A 21523-nucleotide genomic window follows, 5' to 3' on the forward strand; every position below is an offset into this window, starting at 1 on the left:
ACTCGTCCATGCTGACCAGGGTGTCTATATGAGCTGTAGATGTGGCCCATATCCCACTTGGCCAGTTCTATGTACCTGTCTAAATGTCTTTTAAAGATTGTAATTATACCTACCTCTCCTATTTCCTCTGGCAACGTTCCGTCTACTATGTGAACAAGTCCCTTGCTAAGTGAAGTTTATTGTTATATGCATAAGTACATGTATGCACAAGTGCAAAGAAAAACTCAGTTCACCGTCCTCTAAACCAACAATTCTAGTGTCATCCGCAAACTTACTAAGTTAACAACATTGTCATCCATATCTTTAATATTGATGAGTAACAGTGAACCCAGTGATGAACCTTGTGGTACACCACAGGTCATAGGCCTCCAATCTGAATAACAAACCCCCTACTACCACTCCTTGACCCCTTCCACTCAGCCAGTTTTGTATGCAATTAGCCAGCTCACCCTGGATCCCTTGTGATCTAACTTTCAGACCAGCCGACTGTGTGGGACCTTGTCAAAGGAATTCTGAAGTCCATGTATACAATGTTTACTATCTTGACCTCATCAATTCTCTTCAACACCTCTTCAAAAAACTCAATCAAATTTATGAGACATAAATTCCCATGCACAAAGTTAAGCAGCATTCCTTATCATCCCTTGCCTTTTGAAATGCTGGTTGACTCTTCCCTCAGAATTTCCTCAAGTAATTTTCCCACCATTGATGTTAGACACATTAGCCACCCTCCAGTCCTCCAGTACCTCACATGGAGTTAAAGATGATGCAAATATTTCTGCTAGGGCCCCTGCAATTTCTTCCATAGTTTCCCATTATGTTCTAGGCTACACTTCATCAGGCCCCAGGGATTTATTCATCTTAACTCACCTAACAATACCAACACTTCTTTTCAGATGAAGATACATTTCAATACATTACTATTCATTCCTCTTAATATCTTAGTCTATGTCCACACTACGCCGGATAATTTCGAAAACGAAGCTTTTTCTTTTCATTTTGACCCTCTGTCCACAATAAAAAGGCGTTTTCATCCCCCGAAAACGGAGATTTTCAGAAAAGGTCTCCAGAGTGAATAAATCTGAAAATGCCTAATATCCGTTGCAGTGTGTATGGGGTAACTGGAGCTTTTTAAAACCGCTGTCATGACTTGCCGGGACAGATGGTGGCAGCCCGGCCTTTCATTGTTTTCTTCTTCTTATTATTATTACTACTTTATTGTCACCAAACAATTGATACTAGAGCGTACAATCATCACAGCAATATTTGATTCTGCGCTTCGCAGAACCTAACAATTTCAGAACAGATGGCAACGAGACTGAAGCCAGAAGAGTTAGGAATGTACTCACCAAATACTTTGACCCATAGCTAACTGAATAAATAAGTATACTTACTTTGCCCTGTTTTCTGTCCTTGCTTGTATGAAGGTGGTTTACCTACTTATGCAAGTACTTCTCTGTTAATAGATGTGTAACAGCCTAATGTAACATTGTATGGAAATACAAGATAACACTGATGCAGACATGTTTTATACATTTAACAAGGTGCTTTATTAATGCAACAGCGTTAGTCAGTTTTTCAACGTTCGTCGTCAGCTGGGTCATACTATCTGTGAACTCCCTGTCGGTTGCCTCCATACGCTCCAGTTTTTTGTTTTTTTTAGTTTTAAATCCTCCTGCGCGAGAGCCAAGAGCAATTCCTTTTAAGTTTTTCTACTCTGTAACTGGACAAACGCGCACTAAGTATACCGTTTCCTCTTCGCTTGTTTTCTGTGTGTCCTGCACATGCCCAGTAGAGAAGATTTGCCCAAATATCCGTGTTAGTGTGGACAGAGATATTTTGAAAAACGCTTAGTGTGTACGCCTGTCGTTTTCACTCGAAACCGGCGTTTTCAAAATTATCTGGTGTAGTGTGGAAGTAGCCTTAGCCCCTATGACTTTCTCCATGGTGAACACACACGTGACGTATTCATTTAACGCCTCACCCATCTTGTGTGGCTCCACACAGAACACCATATTGATCTTTAATGGGACCTGTTCTCTCTCAATATACTTTTGCTCTTAATGTGCCTGTAGAATCTCTTAGGGTTCTTCAATACTTTATCCACCGAAGCTATCACATTCTTTTTTTTTTGCCTTGCTGACTCTCCTCTTGTGTATTTCTTCATCTGTAATGTGCCTTAAGGATCCACTTGATCCCTACTGCACAGACCTGACAAACACTTCCTTCTTTTTCCTGACTAGTGCTTCACTATCGCTAACACATAAAACCTAAAATAACACGAACATATAGTAAAAGCAAAATCAGGAAGATTAAGCCAAAACCGATCTGTAGAAAAAAATCGGCATATACACGCATGCGCACACAGGTGCCCGTGCAAGGCTTCATGGTCATGGTAGTCTTTTGCGGGGTAAACACCAGTGTCCCCTATTTGACTGCTACTTTTGTCCCTTATTTGGGAGTGAGAAAGTTGGCAACCCTACTCACGACCCTCTGAGTGAAGTAGTTTTCCCTCATGTTCCCCCTTAAACTTCTCACCTTTCACCCTTAACCCATGACCCCTGGTTGTCGTCCCATACTACCTCAGTGGAAAAAGCCTGCTTGCATTTACCCTATCTATATCCCTCATAATTTTCTATACCTTTGTCAAATCTCCTCTCAATCTTCTACGTTCTAAAGAATACAGTCCTAACCTGTTCAATCTTTCCTTTTAACTCAGATCCTCCAGACCCAGCACCATCCTTGTAAATTTTCTCTGTACTTTTCTCAACTTTGTTTACATCTTTCCTATAGGTAGGTGACCAAAACTGTGCACAATACTCCAAACTAGGCCTCACAGTCTTATTCAACTTCAACCTAACATCCAATCTCCTGTACTTGGTACATGGATTTATGAAGGCCAATGTATCAAAAGCTTTCTTTACAACTGTATCTGTAACTGTACTGTGATGTCACTTTCAATGAATTATGGACCTGTATTCCCAGATCCCTCTATCCTACCACACTCCTCAGTGCCCTACCATTCACAGCCAACTTTGACAGCTCCTCTGTCATGCCTATATATTTCCTCTACTCCACTTTTACACTGATACATCTGACTTTGTTTTTCTCTCTCTCAAACTGCAGGGTGAATTGATCATATTATGATCATTATCTCCCAAGGGTTCCTTTACCTTAAGCTCCCAAATCAAATCTGGTTTATTGCACAACACCCAATCTAGAATTGCCTTTTCCTTAGTGAGATTAACCACAAGCTTTTCTCAAAGCCATCTCCAAAGTATTCTAGAAATTCCCTCTCTTGGGATGCAGCATCAACCTGATTTTCCCAAACTACATGCATACTGAAATCCCCCATTACTATGGTATGTAACATTGCCGTTATTACATACCTATCTATTTTCCATTGAAATGTATATCCTGGCTACTGTTAGGGGGCCTGTATATAAAATCTGATCAGTGTCTGTTATCTTCGCAGTTTCTTAAATCTACCCACATGGATTCTACATCTTCTATGTCACCTCTTTCCAAGGATTTGATTTCATTTTTTTTTTACCAAGGCCACCCACCCCCTCTGCCTACCTACCTGCCCCTTTGATACAAGGTATATTATGGATGTTAAGCTCCCAACTATGATCTTCTTTCAGCCACGACTCAGTGATCATAATTGCCAATCTCTAACTGCATTATCAGATCATCAACTTTATTTCGTATATTGGGCGCATTGAAATCTATCACCTTCAGCCCGTATTCGTCACCTTTTTTGATCTTACCCCCATGATTTACTTCAACTCACTCCACTGGCTTCAATTTTGCCCTATAATTTGCATGTTCATCCTCATGGTCTCACTACACACTGCATCAACTTGTATACCAACCGCCCCATCCTCAGCCCTATCACTCTTGTTCCCATACCCTAGCCAACTTAGTTAAAACCCTCTCCAACAGCTCTAGAAAGTCTGCCCGCAAGGATATTGCTTCCCCCCTCAGGTTCAGGTGTAACCTTTCCTTTCCATACACGTCATACCTTTCCCAGAAGAGATTCCACTGATCCAGAAATCTGAAACCCTGCACCCTGCAACACATCCTCAGCCTCTCCTTCACCTGTTCTATCAGCCTATTCCTGCCCTGAGCAGCATGTAGCACTGGCAGTAATCCAGAGATTTCTGCCTTGGAGGTCCTGTTCTTCAGCTCTTCCCTCACTGCCTATACTCACTGTGCAATAGCTCTCCCCCCTTTCTACCTATGTCAATGTGCGCTATAAGCTCTGGCTGCTCACCCTCTTGAGAATCATTGCATTTCCTGACTCCATCCCTACCTCTGTTTATCTGCTTGAGATATCTATACCAATGCCACCCTAAATCTCTACCTTCCATAAACCTGAAATCATCCTTCACAAAGCTCTATGTTTCTCAACTTGTTTAAGATTTACTCATTTTCTCTGAGTTAAACAATGCCTTTGTTTTAAAGTAATTATCCTTGCTCCTTCCTCTTCAGAACACCCCCCCAACCACTCCTTCAACCTCCTGAGATATTTGTGTCTTTCCACTTCTAGTCTTTAATCACCTCTGAATTAAACTCTTCCAGCACACTTTCAATTAGTAAGGCTAAATCTCAAATTCCCAACTAACCTCTCTGACTTTCTCCTTTCCTTTAAGAGAATCCCTTAAGTATACACCTTTGGCCCAGACTTTGCCTAAGCCTAGTCATCCTCTTCACAGGGTTCTGTCAAATAGTGTTTGAAAACTCTCCTTGGATTCAACTTGTGTCATCAAACTGCGCAAATATAAATGTAATTGTTTTCTTGATTTTGAATTTGAAGCTGGCTGTTTTATCAGATAATTTGGCCACAGATTCCACAAGTGTGAAGTGGGTACACAGGAAGCAGAACAGTAAGTTCTAGGAAATTCATACTCCGCCATTGTATTAGCCTCTCAAAGATACACAAGTCTCCAGTGCCCCAGGAACCTCGTTCTTTGTTTGTATTATATCTGCATTCTCCATCAAAGCACACATCTGCAGATGAGTTGCAATGAACTTTAATTGTCTGCATATTACTTAATTTGCATTATTTTTAATAAGTGAAACAATTTACAGTATTTCCCTTTATTTTCATTTAACTACAGTGAAACTCTAATACACTTAAGACATGGTTGGAGAACATGAGATACTGAATCCATAGGTTGTGGGAACATTTCAGTGATGAAGGGAGATGAGTGAATGTACCCCTTTTGGTTCAAGAGCCTGAAGGTTGATCGGTAGTAACTGTTCCTGAACCATGGCTTCTTCAAGTAGCGTTTAATGGTGGTTGGTAGACCAATGTAAGGTGCATTACTGCCACCTACTGAGTATCATTCAAGCACATCAAATACTTTTCTTCCAGAAAGTCTTCCTCCACCATTCCTTTCAAATTGGTGTCACTTTAGACGCACATAGTATTATAAGCGTGAAAATTCCCTGACCATTAGCTAACAAACTTCAAACATTCCATTATAGGATTAAAAAAAAAGAAAATTATATTGACAACCCTTCTCTGACTATCAACTAACAAACTTCTAACATTCCATTGTGAACAAAAGAGAAAAAAGAAACATAACATTAACAACATTTTTTTGAAGTCTCAACGTGATTTATTCTTTTTTTTTGTAAAGCACCATTAATAGCTTCTAGGGTTGATTCTTAACTTTAGATGTTTTATTGCAACTATTAACATATTGACCCTGTGATCTCTGTCTCAGAGGCCGATGTTAGGCTGTCTTTAAAGAGGGTGAACCTTTGCAAGGTGGAAGGTACTGATGGAGTACCTGGGAAGGCTCTGAAAACCTGTGCCAACCAACTAGTGGGAGTATTCAAGGACATTTTCAACATCTCACTGCTATGGGCAGAAGTTCCCACTTGCTTCAAAACGGCAACTATTATATCAGTGCCCAAGAAGAAAAATGTGGGCTGCCTTAATGACTATTGCCTGGTAGCACTCACATCAACAGTGATGAAATGCTTTGAGAGGTTGGTCATGACTAGACTGAACTCCTGCCTCAGCAAGGACCTGGACCCACTGCAATTTGCTTATCGCCACAATAGGTCAACGGCAGTCGTAAACTCAATGGCTCTCCACATGGCTTTAGATCACCTGGACAACACAAACATCTCTGGCAGGATGCTGTTCATCGACTATAGCTCAGCATTTAATACCATCATTCCCACAATCCTGTTTGAGAAGTTGCAGAACCTGGGCCTCTGTACCTCCCTTTGCAATTGGATCCTCAACTTCCTAACCGGAAGACCACAGTCTGTGCGGATTGATGATAACATATCCTCCTCACTGACGATCAACACTGGTGCACCTCAGGGGTGTGTGCTTAGCCCACTGCTCTACTCTCTATATACACATGACTGTGTGGCTAGGCATAGTTCAAATACCATCTATAAATTTGCTGACGATACAACCATTGTTGGTAGAATATCAGGTAGTGACAAGAAGGTGTACAGGAGTGAGATATGCCAACTGGTGGAGTTGTGCCGCAGCAACAACCTGGCGCTCAACGTCAGTAAGATGAAAGAGCTGATTTTGGACTTCAGGAAGAGTAAGACAAAGAAACACATAACAATCCTCATAGAGGGATCAGAAGTGAAGAAAGTGAGCATTTTCAAGTTCCTGGGTGTCAAGATCCCTGAGGATCTAACCTGGTCCCAACATATTGATGTAGATATAAAGAAGGCAAGACAGCAGCTATACTTTATTAGGAGTTTTAAAAGATTTAGTATGTCAATAAATACCCTCAAAAACTTCTATAGTTGTATCATGGAGAACATTCTAACAGACTACATCACTATCTGGTATGGAGGGGCTACTGCACAGTATCAAAAGAAGCTGCAGAAGGTTGTAAATCTAGTCAGCTCCATCTTGGGTACTAGCCTACAAAGTATCCAGGACATCTTCAGGGACCGCTGTCTCAGAAAGGCAGTGTCCATTATTAAGGACCTCCAGCACCCAGGGCATGCCCTTTTCTCACTGTTACCATCAGGTAGGAGGTACAGAAGCCTGAAGGCACACACTCAGCGATTCAGGAACAGCTTCTTCCCCTCTGCCACCTGATTCCTAAATGGACATTGAATCTTTGGACACTACCTCACTTTTTTTTAAATAAAGGGCATTTTTGTTTTTGCATTTTTAAAAATCTATCCGATATACGTATACTGCAATTGATTTACTTACTTATTATTTTTGTTTTATTTTATTTATTATTTTTTTCTCTGCCAGGTTATGTATTGCATTGAACTGCTGCTAAGTTAACAAATTTCACGTCACATGCGGGTGATAATAAACCTGATTCTGATTTTTTTTTCCTGTCCTACTCTTTAGTATTGTACAATTTACCACATCTGCCATGAAAGTGACAAACTTTAGTTATCAACATTCGACAAATCCTGTACTACAATCATGATTTTACACGCTGGCTTTAATCTATTTGTATTCTGAATATTAATAGGCCTGATTGACACTGCCTTCTCTATTTTCTGAAGAGCCTCTGCATATGATATGCTCATTTTTACCCAAACATGCTGCACTTTTACAGCTTTCTTATATACAGACGCCCTGAATAAGGGGAGCTATGTTCCCGTCTACCATTGCTACATTTTGGCATAATGTCTGCTGCACAATTACCATAATCATGTTTTCCACCAGATCTGCAACACTGTTTTTCACTCCTACACACACCTGCTACATGATCAAACTACTGATACTGAAAATATCTCAGAAGTGGCAGCACATAGACTCAAACCATATAACTCACATAGCCTAAGTTAACCCTATTATGTAACTTCTTTCCCCCATCAAATTTAATCAACAGTAATAAGTTATCTGTTCACACTCCACTTTGAAACGTTCAGTATTTACAACCCTTCCAACTAAATTATTTTTAACCTGGTCTAGAAGCACTCCAGACATTGCTCCCCAAAGCCACTGTCACTCAATATAATTCATTAGTGTTACTTCCCTTCTTCTCACAGCTTTTCACCCTAAAGCTTTCTCACATTGCTTACTATCTTTACAAAACGCCAGAAGTGCCTTATCTCTTGAAGGTTTTGCGTCCACTACATTTCCTAACGCTTTTTTTCAAATCCTTAATTAATCTAATATCAGAAATACGTCCACGTTCACAACAGCAATACCTTAAGGTTAACTCTTCAATTCCTTCTTTAATTTAAACTATGTCTACTTCCGTTATCACTAGATGATAAGCCACTACAATCCTCAATTACTTTTCCGTTTCCCTGAAACCTGCCACTCGCCTTCCTCCACCCAACTTTTCTATCACCCAAAACTATTTCGCTACTTCCGTGTTCGTCATCACTTCCTGACATCGCGACCCCACAATCCTCCGGCACCCGCTTGGACGCCGGCCGTCCACTGCGCAGGCGCCCGGCTCCGCTTATGGTAAGGTCCGGGAAAACGGAAACAAAGGTTTGAGAGTGGAAGGGAAGTGGCAGCGTCGGGTTCGGGGTCCGCGTCCGCGTCCGCTTCTCGCTGCGACGCGTACGGCGAGCGGGCGGCCGCGCCGGAGGGAGAGGCGGCGTGAATCGGGATCGGGATCGGGAGATGGGCCCCGGTCTGGGCCGGCTGCCCGAGGCTGGGATGTGGCATGGGCTTGGCCGCAGTCAAGTGTAATGCGATCCGATCAGTGGTGTTGGAAAGCGAAGCTTTCCCCTCCGCCCGGCCTGCGCCAGCCGGGGACCTCCTTAACTTCGCCGGGTTCACTGGGCTGATGTGGCCAGTGCTACTTGCACCAGTTCCAGTGCTGGAGTCCACAGTTGGGGCCCCCGTTCGCCCAGTACAAGATCAATTATTTGACATAAGGAGGCTCAGCAAAAATATCATTTTGTCAGAAGTAATCCTACCTATTTTCTGTTAAGAGTTGGGGGGGGTGGGGGTTCTTAATAAAACTCGGATGCACTGCCTCACTGAGTTACCACACCTTTTTTAAAAACTTTTCTGGCCTTGTTTTGAATCCAGTCCAAGCCCTTAATCTCCGATGGCAGAAATTAAATTGGAAACTCATCCGATTCCAACTGGTTGGGAGCATCGTTACCTTTCATTTATATTGTGCCTTTAACCCAGCAAGACATCCCGCTATTGACAAGCCAGACCATGTCAAAGTCAGTTTTGTTGTCACAAGTGCAAGTTCACATCTGGACAAGTGGGATGAAACGCTTACCTGCAGCAGTATCTCAAGCATTTAGCATTAAGTGTTTCATTGTAACTTTGCATACATGAATTTTATATAGTGACCAAAATCTTGGCTAGGAAGGTAAGCTTTGGAGGAGTAGCTTAATAAAAATGTAGACCAAAGAATTTAAGAGAGCAATTTCTGAGACTAGAAATGAAGAAATCTTAAAACTGGGCATGATTGAGGGGCCATGTTTAAACAATGGAAGAAAATGACAAAGGTGAATGGGTGGGAAAGAGTGCTTTGCTGATCTGCTGTAGCAAAAGATGTCACAGTACATTTATAGGAGTGTTATAATTTCAGGCAACAAGAATCACCTCATTGAATATATCACTTTCCTTGCCAGGAACTACTGTTTTGTTGATATTGAGATAAGGACGCTTTATTGGATGTTAGTTTCTATTTGGTTATGCCTAAGCTTGGACTGTTCGATTTTAACATTCTCAAAAATTCTCCCCATTTACACTCCTTATTTCTGACTCTAAATGTGATAGAAATTTAAACTATATTAAAGGGCACATTACTGGGTTAATGCTTCTTATAGATCCAAAAAAAATTTTTCTAATTTGAGGTACTTGACATTCTTGTTTTGTCTTGTAGTCTACTAATCTGTTCTGAAGTAACTCAAATGCAAGGGCTCCCAGAGTTACGAATGACCTGACTAAAGGAAATTGGACATCACACAAATTCTTCCAGATGCTTTTAAATCATTTAAAATCTGGTAATAACATGTTTCATTGTATCAATTACTGAATGCAATATATATTCAATTTGTTTAATTATGGGCGATATTTGGGTGGCTATGTAGTTAAATGAAAGAAACTCCATGCAGTAGTATGGTCTGACAATCCCTGTGCCAGGAGTTCCCAAATTCTTTTCCTGGGAAGAGTTCCTAAGCTGAACCAAGTTCCCACACAGCAAACCTGTCTACAACAGCTGGCATATTCATCTACCTGTCTCTCAAAAGCCCATTTGTATGTAGGGGGTCTACATAAATCGAGCATTCATTGGCTGGGGAAGACCTGTGCAGCAGTATCAAAGGACTAATATTTGCATCATCGTACTGAAATAATTCATAAAGAGATGATGCTAGTAATACATGTGACAATGGAACAAATTTAGGGCAGTAAAAACTGAGTCTTTCAGAGTCATTGGATAAAGTATCAAAGGCTCATGTGGACCCTTACATTACCTTCTTGCTGATTTGGCAGAATCTATTCCTTGTTTTCCTTTTTAGATCATAAGGTGCATGATTTGCAGCCAGCCTCTGTTCACAAGTGTGGAAATGGGTGTTGTGCATTGGATAAAACCATTAGATGCATATTGGTCGCTGGGCAATTTTTTTCGGGCCATTTGGTCCCAGTCCACTATCTCAGCAGTGGACTTCTGTCAGTCTCCTTTCCTTTCCTTCTCTTGCCCTGCAACTTATCCTGTCTCACGTAGCTATTAACTCCCTTGTATTGTTCTTTCCTACTTGCCTCCTTTAAGGGATAATTTACAGTAGCCAGTCAGCTTGCCAGCACACTTCTGAAACTTGGGTGCAAAAATTGATTCAATTTCTAGGTAACAGATTATCAACTGGCATAATTATTTTGTGCAGTACACTGGAAATTTGACATTAAATGCCAACTAGGCATATTTTTCAAATAATTGGTCAATATTCATAAGTAAAGCGTAAGTCATGTTGTAACTTTTTGTATAACATATATTTGAATAATCTTGCAGGCTTGATGAATGTTGCAACCATCCCGAGAAGATGTGGGGTATGAGGTTATCTGATACCAAAGAAAATTGCAAGGAAATTTTATGTTGAGACTGTATACCTCTGATCCACAATGATGGCCCACTGTGTAACTGCAGACTGAGAAGAGTGGGTATTCATCCACAGCAATTTTAATCAACACCATGTCTCAGAATATCGACAATTCTTATAAAACTGGATCAAGTGTATCTGGAGCACCATGCAAAGATGTTTTCTTGGATTTACAAACAGCAAAATTTGAAAATCTATACTATGGTCCAAGATCAATTCAAAGCATTTCAAATATTGCAGACAATCTTGATGTTCCTTTAGGACAATCAACACCAATTGTACATCTGCGATCGCTGCTACATAATAAGAATCTATTGAAATATATGAATGATGATCGACTCAAGCAGTCACCTTTTTGTGATTTAGTTATCATGGTAGAAGGAAAGCAGTTTTGTGCCCACAAAGTGGTTGTTGCTGTAGGTAGCAGTTACTTCCATGCTTGTTTAAGTAAAAATCCAAATATGGATAGTATCCAATTGGACCATGTTAGTTATTATGTTTTCCATCATTTATTAGAATTTTTATACACCTCTGAATTCTTCATTCAGGAAAGTGAAATCCCTTCAATTTTGGAAGCTGCTCAGTTTCTAGACATTATTGATGCAGTTAAATTGTTGACCAGTAATGAAAATGTGTCCAGGTCAACCCAAACAGAATTGTTAACTGAAAGTAACCAGTGTTTGGAAGAAACAGATCCCCTTGAACCCACTGCCAAATTCCAGCATAGCAATGTATGCACCTTCTGCAATAAAAGTTTCTGTTACAAAAAATCTTTAGAAAACCACATAACTAAAGCTCACAATGCCAGCTCCCTGGGACAAGAAGAAAGTTCTGAGGCAACAAAAATCGAACTTACTAGGAGGTGTTCAATGCGAACACGCAAATGTCCAGCAAAATTTGATAGTAAAAATATTGATACCACAGATGTCTCTGAAGATGAATGCTCTAGTAAAAATAGTAGTGACACTGAAAATAACAATAATGGCCATGAAAGTCTAGAAAGTGCAGATGAAATGGAAGAAGTTGAAGCAAAGCTTGAAGAAATGGTAAGAGAGGAAGAAATTCAAGGGGATGATGAGAATGATTCTCTGGATGCAGAAGAGATTGAGCAAAATATTCCTAAGGAATTACCTCCTGTCATTTTACAGACTGGAAGCAAGAAAACACTTCAGTGCCCAAAATGTGATAAATGTTTTGACCGAATAGGTTGGTAAGATCAACACTAGTTTGTTTGGACAGTAGCTGTCTTTAGCTCCCAGTTAGTAGAATATGAATTCTACAAACAAGATCAGTATTTAAAATTACTTTAACCTAACAGCTTTAATTATATGCAAATATTTGTACTGCAGTGTGACAGAATCTAATATCTGACACATTCATCAAAGCTTAATTCCAATTTTATCATGTCATATTTAATTGCATAATCAATACTAAAATGCAAATGTGTTTGCATCGCGATCCATTCTCTGGCTATGAAACTAGGCAAGCCTCTTTAAATATTGCTTAAGGCTTGCCATCTAATTCTTGCACATGTCCTTTCTATAAATGAAGAAATACTTGAATCTTCCTTTGAAGCACTTTGGTGATTGAAGATTAGTGGCTATGTGGCATATTTTAAGTTCTGTATAATTTTGCATTCCTTGTGCACAGCTGACACAATATAGAAGTTCACCAAAAACTTCTATGTATCTTAACTTTGTATCGTTGGATTTTTACAGGAAAATATGAGTGCCACACACGTGTACATACAGGTGAAAAGCCTTTCGAATGTGATATTTGTAATCAGCGCTACTCCACCAAATCCAACTTAACTGCCCACAGGAAGAAGCATAATTCACAAGCTGCTTTTCAAAGAAAGGAGCAAAAATGCCCATTCTGCAACAAGCTACATGCAAGCAAAAAAACATTAGCAAAGCATGTGAAGCGGTAGGTGTCATCTATTACTTATGTCCTATATTAATACTTGTTTTCAGCATACTGAGTACAGAAATTGTATTTGAAAAAAATATGAATTAGTATTCTCTGTTTTGAACATACCTGTCCTATTAATATAAAATTGCTATCCGGCAACATTAACCAGATGGAATAAAATAAAAAATTGAGGTTGTAGGTGGCGATAAGTAACATCTGTTCTTGCTGACATAGTGTCCTACTGGAATTACTGCCCACAGTCTACCTAAACCCATACTCTACCCAATTTGATGGAGAGAGATGATTTTATGACTTGATACACCTGAGTTCAACAAGTGTATTTGAAAAGTCTCAGCCAACTGGAAAAACCCAGCCATCAATTTGATTGCTGCAAAAATGATGAATGTCACTTATTAATTTCTGAAGTGCAGATTGAAAGATAAAAATCATTAAAAAATGAAAATGTTCAGTAAAAACTGTAAAGTTAAAAAAGGGTTCAATAGTCAAAGTTTAAAACCAAGCTGGAGACATTACTTCAAATGAACGACACCAAGCTGTCACCGGAGCCACGAGGCAAGTTCAGAAGAGTAAATGTTGGAGAATCTCAAAAAGATTGGCTTTTGTAATTTGAGTTCATGTGGAATCTAACAGTTGTGCAGAGTGAAAGGTTCTGCAATAGACTTCTTCCAGGAATTCTATGACATCTGAATTTAACGATATATTTGCAGAATACCTGGACTCATGGTGGTTAAACACTAACTGTTTATAACTAGAGGCATAGACCAGCAAAGCGGGGACCATTGAGTTGCTTCAGCTTTCGGCAAAATTATATAGTTCTTCCTTCACTCATGTTTTGTTAAGGGTCTTGAAATTAATACAAATACTTTTTAAAACAAATACAGTCCAAATGCTCTTTGCTAATTTTGACAAGGAAATCTAGTAAGAAAAACATGTACAGTAAGGTGAAAGCTTTCATTTTATGCCAGTATTGAATAATAGAGGTTATGTGTATGATGGCCTTAAATTGCATTACTACACTGAGAAATGAAGTGATGATAAACAAAGTATAATCTATATTTTAACTGGTGAAGAGAGGGCTGAAGAATTTTTTTCCAACATATAATGCAGCTTTGAGTGTAAACTAAAATTCATAGGTTATCAATGCATAGATTCGCAACATCTTACTGTGCTGAGGATTTGAAACTTGCTGAAATGCTTTCTCGGTGAAGAAGGGAAAATGTTTGCTTTTACAAGCCCTCTTTCATCTTTATTTGTGATTTGCAACATTACACCTATTGATTTGAGGATATTTACAGTTTCCATCCAGATAATATACAGGAGTTTTTTACTGCTAGAAAGAAGAGGAGCGAAGCATGGAAATGTGATGTAAGTTTTTTCTTCTTCATTTTACAATCTAGACTCTCTTCCATAAACTACTTAGCAAAGTTAAATATGTAAATGGTAGCTGATTTAAATTGTTCATGCCCCTTTTATATTTCAGTATTTGAAATTCTAGAACTCTTGACAATTCTCGATTTTTTTTTTTTGGCCATAGGTATGTAACAAAACATTTACACGGAGACCTCATCTTGAGGAGCACATGATTCTTCACACACAGGATAAACCATTTAAATGTAGTTATTGTGAGGAACATTTCAAATCAAGATTTGCAAGGCTTAAACATCAGGAAAAATTTCATCTGGGTATGTATGTCCATATGTTTTGGATTTTTAAAAATTTTCATTCAGAACTAATCTTGATTGATTGTGTTACTAATTATACCAATACCAATACATACCAGTTAGTACCTAGGTTTTTATGATTCTAGATGGAATTCTCATTTGGCAGCTATTACAGTTTCGGTTGGTTATAAAATGTTCTTGGTCTGATTTCAGCATGTATAATCTTTATTGTAAAATTAAGTAGTTAACTTTATCTTGATTGATATAATCTAATCCTCCCCCCCGCCCATGTTCTTGGATTTGTAGACAATGGTTGCCCACGTACGCTAAGCTAACATACTAGTATGCGCAATATATTTTATTATGAAATAGATATATTAGCCACAAAATGCAGACAAAAGTATGAGAAAACTTCGTCCTTCCAAAAGAAATGAAAGTTGTATGGGTTTTGTATAATGGACCATAGAGTACAGCCAAGCAGATAGAAATCGTTTTTTAGCCTGTTACGTTAGGTATTACTGTCAGTTGAGTAGAATTGTCAACACTTATGATTCAGGTAGTCCCAGCACAATCTTATGCAGTATTGAGAATGGGGTATATTATTACAAGAACTTTTTATCAGAAGGATAGTCAACCTGTTTTTAAGTCATTGTAAGGTATGGCTGAAGAAGTTATTTAGTTTCTGATTTTGACCTCCTTGAACATAAAATGCAGTTGCACTTGGCTGTGTAACTAGAAGTGGCTGCCTTTCTAGTAGGAGCACACCAAAACCTTAAGCACTTAAGACTAATATTTTCAGGTTATTTTACATGAAAAGTAATAATATATATGTTAACTTTGTTTTTTTAATTACTGATTTCCTTTGATTATAGTGGAGAAGGCAGTAAAGTAGTGCGGTTGCTAAAATTTGTTTTGCTTGCTTCTTGTTTATTAACAGTAATAAGAATATTAGTGCGTTTATTTAAGAACAGGCACTTGTTCTGCTGTGATTTTAATTAGGTTTGAGATGGATTTCCAACCTATTTGGTTAGAAGTGTTCTATGAATGAGCAACATGACTGGGGAGGAAATAAATAACAGCTTTGAGAAAAGACATTTAGAGTCACGGAGTCAAGGACCACTAAAGTACAGAAACAGGCTCTTTGGCCCACCTAGTCCATGCCGAGCTGTTATTCTGCCTAGTCCCATTGACACACACTTGGACCGTAGGCCTCCATACCCCTCCCATTGATGTACTTATCCAAACTTCTCTTAAATGTTGCAATCAAATCTGCATCCGCCATTTCCGCTGGCAGCTGGTTCTACACTTGCACCACCCTCTGAGTGAAGAAGTTCCTCTTCAGGTTCCCGTTAAATATTTCAACTTTTACCCTTAACCTATGACCTCTCGTTTGTTTCACCTGACTTCAGTGAAAGAATCCTGTTTGCATTTGCCTTTTTTGTACTCTGCATAATTTTATATACCTCTATTAAATTTCCCCTCATTTTCTGACGCTGCAGAGTGTGAAGTCCTCACCTACTCACCCTTTCCCTGTAACTCAGGTGTTCAAGTCTTGGCAGCATCCTTGTAAATTTTCTCTGAACTCTTTCAATCTCACTAATATCTTTCCATTGTGCAAAAATTAACTTCCAGTAGCATGAAGAAATTCGAAGTCCGTAGTACAAACAAATTGTGGGCACAAGTTCATGTTAATAATGCAGTAGTTACCATAGTTCCACACGAACTATTTGTTCATTCTCAGACAGCCCTTGGATGCCACAGTGATCTCAGTGAGTATTTAAAACATTGGAGGTTAATTAGTAAAGTAAATGTAGCTTTTAATTGTTACTGCTCAAACACTATAGTAAATGTTAACTATTTGCAAGAAATATTTGTGTTACTTGTGCAATTTGTGTTACAATGTAAAAATGCAGTGTTTGAGATGAGATGATCTAGTCTAGGGGTTTGTCTGGGACTGATTTCCATTTTTCATTTTGTTAATGGATAATAACTTCGACTCTTTGGTGTACTGAACTTTAGATACAGACTATAATTTAAATTTTATCACCTTTTTAGGCCCTTTTCCATGTGATATTTGTGGTCGTCAGTTTAATGATACAGGAAATCTCAAGCGACATATTGAATGCACTCATGGAGGAAAAAGAAAGTGGACTTGTCTAATTTGTGGCAAGTCTGTAAGGGAAAGGTAAAAACAAGATCCCACAGATTATTTGAAAGATTAAGGATCTGCTACTGAAGACTGAACTTTTAAAAATTATTTCGTAACTAAACCATTATTTATTAATCTACTTGAGCACAAATTATTTTACAAATATGGCACGATACAAAGTGGGAGTGAGTTTAAAATCAATTCCTTTATAATAAATCTTACTTGATAAAATTGATGTTTGTTTCATTTTTAAAAACAGAACTACATTAAAGGAACATCTTCGAATCCATAGTGGAGAAAAGCCTCATCTTTGCAGCATTTGTGGACAGAGCTTCCGTCATGGTAGTTCATACAGGTAAGAATATAACGTATAGAATAAGAAGTGCATTTTCCTCAGACCCTCTATTTCCTTTCCTTCATGCCACTACTCATGGATTCCTGAAGCCCAAAAAAAAAGTTAGAGTACTTGATTCCTGAGCCGTACCACTTTTACATGAGTTATAATCTACTTGTATTTTAAGATTATCCTGTTCTGAATTCTGGATCTTTTTACATAATTTGAGAGTCATTCATAAGTTACTACTTGAAAAAAGGTACAGAATTAGATTTTGTTTCTCAGTAATTTTGGCTGTTAAAACTGGTAGATTAGTTTCAGAACAGCATCACCAAGGGTCATTCCTCTGCACCTCATTGCAGCCTTGATCCAATACAGGCCAAAGTGCTGAGAGACTTCCCTTTGCATTAGGGTAGAATTTGATTGACTGTAGCATTGGCACACCCTGTTAAACTTGAAGTCATTGGGCATTAGAGGAAAAAACACTGGAGTCAAACTTCAGACAGCTGTGATTGTGGTTGTCAAACGTTAATTATCTCAGCCTCAAGATATCATTCTTGGAGTTCGTCAGGGCAGTACCCTAGGCCAAACTAACTTAAGCTATTTCTTCAATGATCTTCCTTCCATTAGGAGTGGGTTTGCACCCATGACTGCATAATGCAAATATCAGCCCTTCTTTGTCACTGTGTCTAAAACATGAACCTCCCTGAAAGCAGTATGGGAGCTATTGTGTATTTAATATTTCAGAAATTTTTAGCAATATTGTAAATAATATTGTTTCAATAAGCATTCTTTGTTGTTTTCAAAATTCATTATGGGTTATGTGTAAAAGCACATGAATGGCATATGTCAGGGTGCCACCACGTAATAAATGTGTGCCTCACTAAAGTAAAAACAAAATGTACATGAGTTATCCCTGAATTGAACAGTATTTTGCAGTGAATGAAATAGGCAGTGAGAAACAAGTGCCAGGTTTGCTGAGGGCAGTTGGTGGAAAAGCATACAGTTTTCTTAGAAGTTTGACTGCTCCAACTAAATCAGCTGAAGTTAGCTTTGATGGTGTCATGAAGGTAATGCAGGAACACTTAGAATCAAAACCATTGTTGATTGAAGAATGATTTAGGTTTCGTAAGCAAAATCAAAAGGCAGGGAGTCCACTTCAGCTTATATGGCTGAATTGAAAAGATTGTCCGATTGTTGTCAGTTCAGTGATGCTCTTGATGATTTGCTGAGAGATTGTTTAGTTTGTGGAATTTTGCAAGTGTAACCCTCAGGCTCAGCCAGCATGCGTTTGTCTAGGGAAAGACAGCCTCTGGCCCAGCCAAACTGAGAAATCTCATTTGTGTGGATGCTGCGTGATGTGTTGCCTGGTTACAAATCCGAACCACAAAATATCAGACGGTACACCGTATGCAATTTAACGATTGAACTTTATAAATCTTGATCTGACTATTGGGTTAGTAAAGAAAATAAAAAGAAAAAGGGCCCATTTTTAATGAAGCAGTCCAATGTGCACGTTGGAGCTCACAGATTTGTCCATTCATTCCCCATCAACCTCCGAGCCTCGCTGACCGTCGACCCTCACTCCATTCGCCAGTCTACCAAGTCTTTCCATTCGCGTCTTCTCTCTTCATCTCTCGCCAACAAAAGACCACGAAATCCCTGCTCCCAGACCCACAAAGAACAACATGCCTCTCATTGGATAGCTCTCATTCCAAATCCCCGGTTATCTCTAACCCAAACATTGCTGCTACAGAGAAACCATTACCTTAGCAGTGAAACATTACAGAGAAACCATTACATTAGCAGTGAGACCTTACAGCGCGTTACACTCTCCCCCCACCAAATTTAGTCATGTCCTCATGATGTTGAGATAATTTGTCAACCCTTGCTGCAAAACACAAGGTCCAATCCAGGTGTAAAAGGCAGTGACATAGCTCCTCAAAACAGTAGGGGTCACATGTTGCCCTGGTGCTACATAGGCCAGCCTATCTGGGGATCTCCTAATTCTCTGAGACCTCCGTACCACCTCACTTAACTCTTCAGGTTCAGGCACTACTGGGGATACTTCCAGTCGACCTGGCGAGGCCTTCCCCCACTCATGACTCGTGCCAACCTGCAGCTGGGTCCTGTGGCCAAGCCCTGCTTCATCCCTTGAAGGGTCCCACTGCAATCCAGGCTGTCCACAAATAGCACCCCAGCTCCCAACCCCAACTTCACCTGACTCAACGGGAGAAGGGCTGGAAGTCTCTTCCTCAGTCAGTGGGGAGTAAGCAAAAGGCAGCATATACCACACATCCAGGTCCTCATCCTCCGAATCACCGAATCGGTATCCCTCTCCAGGGTGGGGGCTGGCCTAACCTCTCCTGCTGTGGGCCTGCAGTCGCCTCACGTTTCTGCAGAGTTTTCTTATTGGGTGTAGGCTCCTAGCCGGGCTCTGTGTCTACTTGCTTGTCCCAGGGACAGCAGGTAGTTCCGATGGAGAATCTTGACAGGCCCATTCCCGTCCTCAGGTTTCACCCAGAAAACTGGTAGGTTTGGCATTTGACTCTCCACCACATAGGGCTTAGCCCCCCAGCATCAATGTTCCAGCTTCCTGGCTGGTATTTCAGGCTAAAATCATAGACAGGCAACGCCACCAACCACCGATGGCCTCTGGCATCCAGTTTCACCAAGGTCAGGATATAAGTTAGGGGGTTGTTGTTCGTCCTCACCTCAAACTTGGTCCTGTAGAAGTAGTCACTCAGCTTATCCACCACCACCCATTTCAGTGCCAGGAATTCCAACTTGGGCGTGGGATAGTTTTTCTTGGAGAGTGACAGACTCTGGGTGACAAACACAACGGGTCTCAACCCAGTGCCCTGATCCGATGCAGGATGCCCCCCAAGCCCTCTCGGCTGGCATGTGTGTGCAATGTATACAGCAATCAGGGGTCCGCAAAAGCCAGCACCAGCGCACGAGTCAGCAGCTCCTTCAACGACTGAAAGGCCTCTTCACATTTTGCATTCCACCTTGGTCGAAAGGGCTGTAATGGGCTAAGATACTCTCCACCCTCCTGTCCTTTTCTCCCCTCCCTTTCTTCCCCAAGGGAGGGTAACCGCACAGAAGCTGATTCAACGGCTGAGTCACTTTTGTGTAGCCTTTCATGAACCTCCGATACTAACCTCAGAACCCGAGGAACAACACAGAGCGCTCACAGTCTGGGGTCTTGGCCAAGTGGTAACCACCTCTACCTTAGCCGGACCTGTAACTACTCCATCTCGTTAGCTAACAGACGTTTGGCAGAACTGGCACTTGTCCAGGGAAAGCTTTAACCCTTCAGCTTTCAGGCAGCCCAGCACCTTCAGTAGCCTCGCTTCGTGCACTTCCAAGGTGGATCCAAACACTGTGAGGTCATACAGATACACCAATACCTGGAGCAAGTTCATATCCCCCACCGTCTTCTCCAGGAGCCGCTGGAAGGTTGCAGGGGCTCCCGAGATGCCCTGGGGCATCCTCTCGAACTGGAAGAATCCCAGGGGACATATAAATGCCATCTTCTCTTTGTCGGCCTCATTCACAGCGATCTGGCGGCCCACTCCTCGTCCAGCACACTGAACCACTTCTCACCACTCATACAGGCCAGTGTGTCTTTGATTTTCGGGACTGTATACTGGTCAGGGATGGTGCACCTGTTCAGAGTCCTATAGTCCACGCACATCCGTACCTTCCCATTCTTCTTTCGGGCCACTACTGTTGGGACGCATAGAGGCTTTGGGACTCAGTGATGATCCCAGCTTTCTTCAACTTACACAAATGCTGCCGAGCGTCTTTCACCTCTGCAGGGGCCAGTCTCCACGACCTCTCTCTAAACGGGGTGTCCTCGGTCACCCAGATAGTGTGACGAGTGCTTTTAGAACAACCCACATCAAACTCATCACTGGGAAAGACACCTTCCAGCTTTAACATCTGCTCTACCAACCTCTTTTTTTCAACCCGCAGGAACAGGGGAGTCCACAAAGTTGAATGACTCAGTGGTCAACTTTCCCCCTTTTTCCAATAGTTTCTCCCCGGCTTGTCTCAGAGGGACACTAGACATTACTGTCACTGGGAACAAATGCACCAGGGGCATTCCCCACTTGAAGGTGACCTTCCTCTTCGTAGTGTTACTGATAGTCACTGCCATCCTGCTTGCCTGTACAATCGAGGGCTTCTGCATTTCGGGCCTCACCAGTACCCCAGCAGGAAATCCCGACTCCCCCTTGTGATCTTCCGGAGCGTCCACTAAGAGGGCCTTGCCCTCAGGGCCTCTGGGAAATTTGGGGGTCCCCATCACTCTCACTTCCTCAGACCGTACCACCATTGGCTTCGACTGGGTGAACCACACAGTCCCTTGTCTAAATTTGGTATCCAACCCAATGCAGCCAT

The 21523-nt window shown here is 40.7% G+C and overlaps 1 protein-coding gene across 4 annotated transcripts in view; it reads left to right on the forward strand.

The window, feature by feature from the left end:
* The first annotated feature begins 8351 nt into the window (after positions 1-8351).
* Positions 8352-21523, forward strand: part of LOC140206067 (zinc finger and BTB domain-containing protein 41-like) — a 48789-nt gene continuing 35617 nt past the window's right edge. The window contains exons 1-8 of one of the 4 annotated variants that reach the window (XM_072274180.1): positions 8364-8437; positions 9828-9948; positions 10953-12246; positions 12759-12966; positions 14268-14337; positions 14507-14654; positions 16689-16818; positions 17042-17137. In XM_072274180.1, the coding sequence (XP_072130281.1) occupies positions 11133-12246; positions 12759-12966; positions 14268-14337; positions 14507-14654; positions 16689-16818; positions 17042-17137 (1766 nt within the window). In that variant the 5' untranslated portion in view covers positions 8364-8437; positions 9828-9948; positions 10953-11132. The other 3 variants (XM_072274179.1, XM_072274181.1, XM_072274182.1) reach the window with 3 other exon arrangements.

Source organism: Mobula birostris, chromosome 12 (assembly GCF_030028105.1).
Source record: "Mobula birostris isolate sMobBir1 chromosome 12, sMobBir1.hap1, whole genome shotgun sequence".
Taxonomy (NCBI): Eukaryota; Metazoa; Chordata; class Chondrichthyes; order Myliobatiformes; family Myliobatidae; genus Mobula; species Mobula birostris.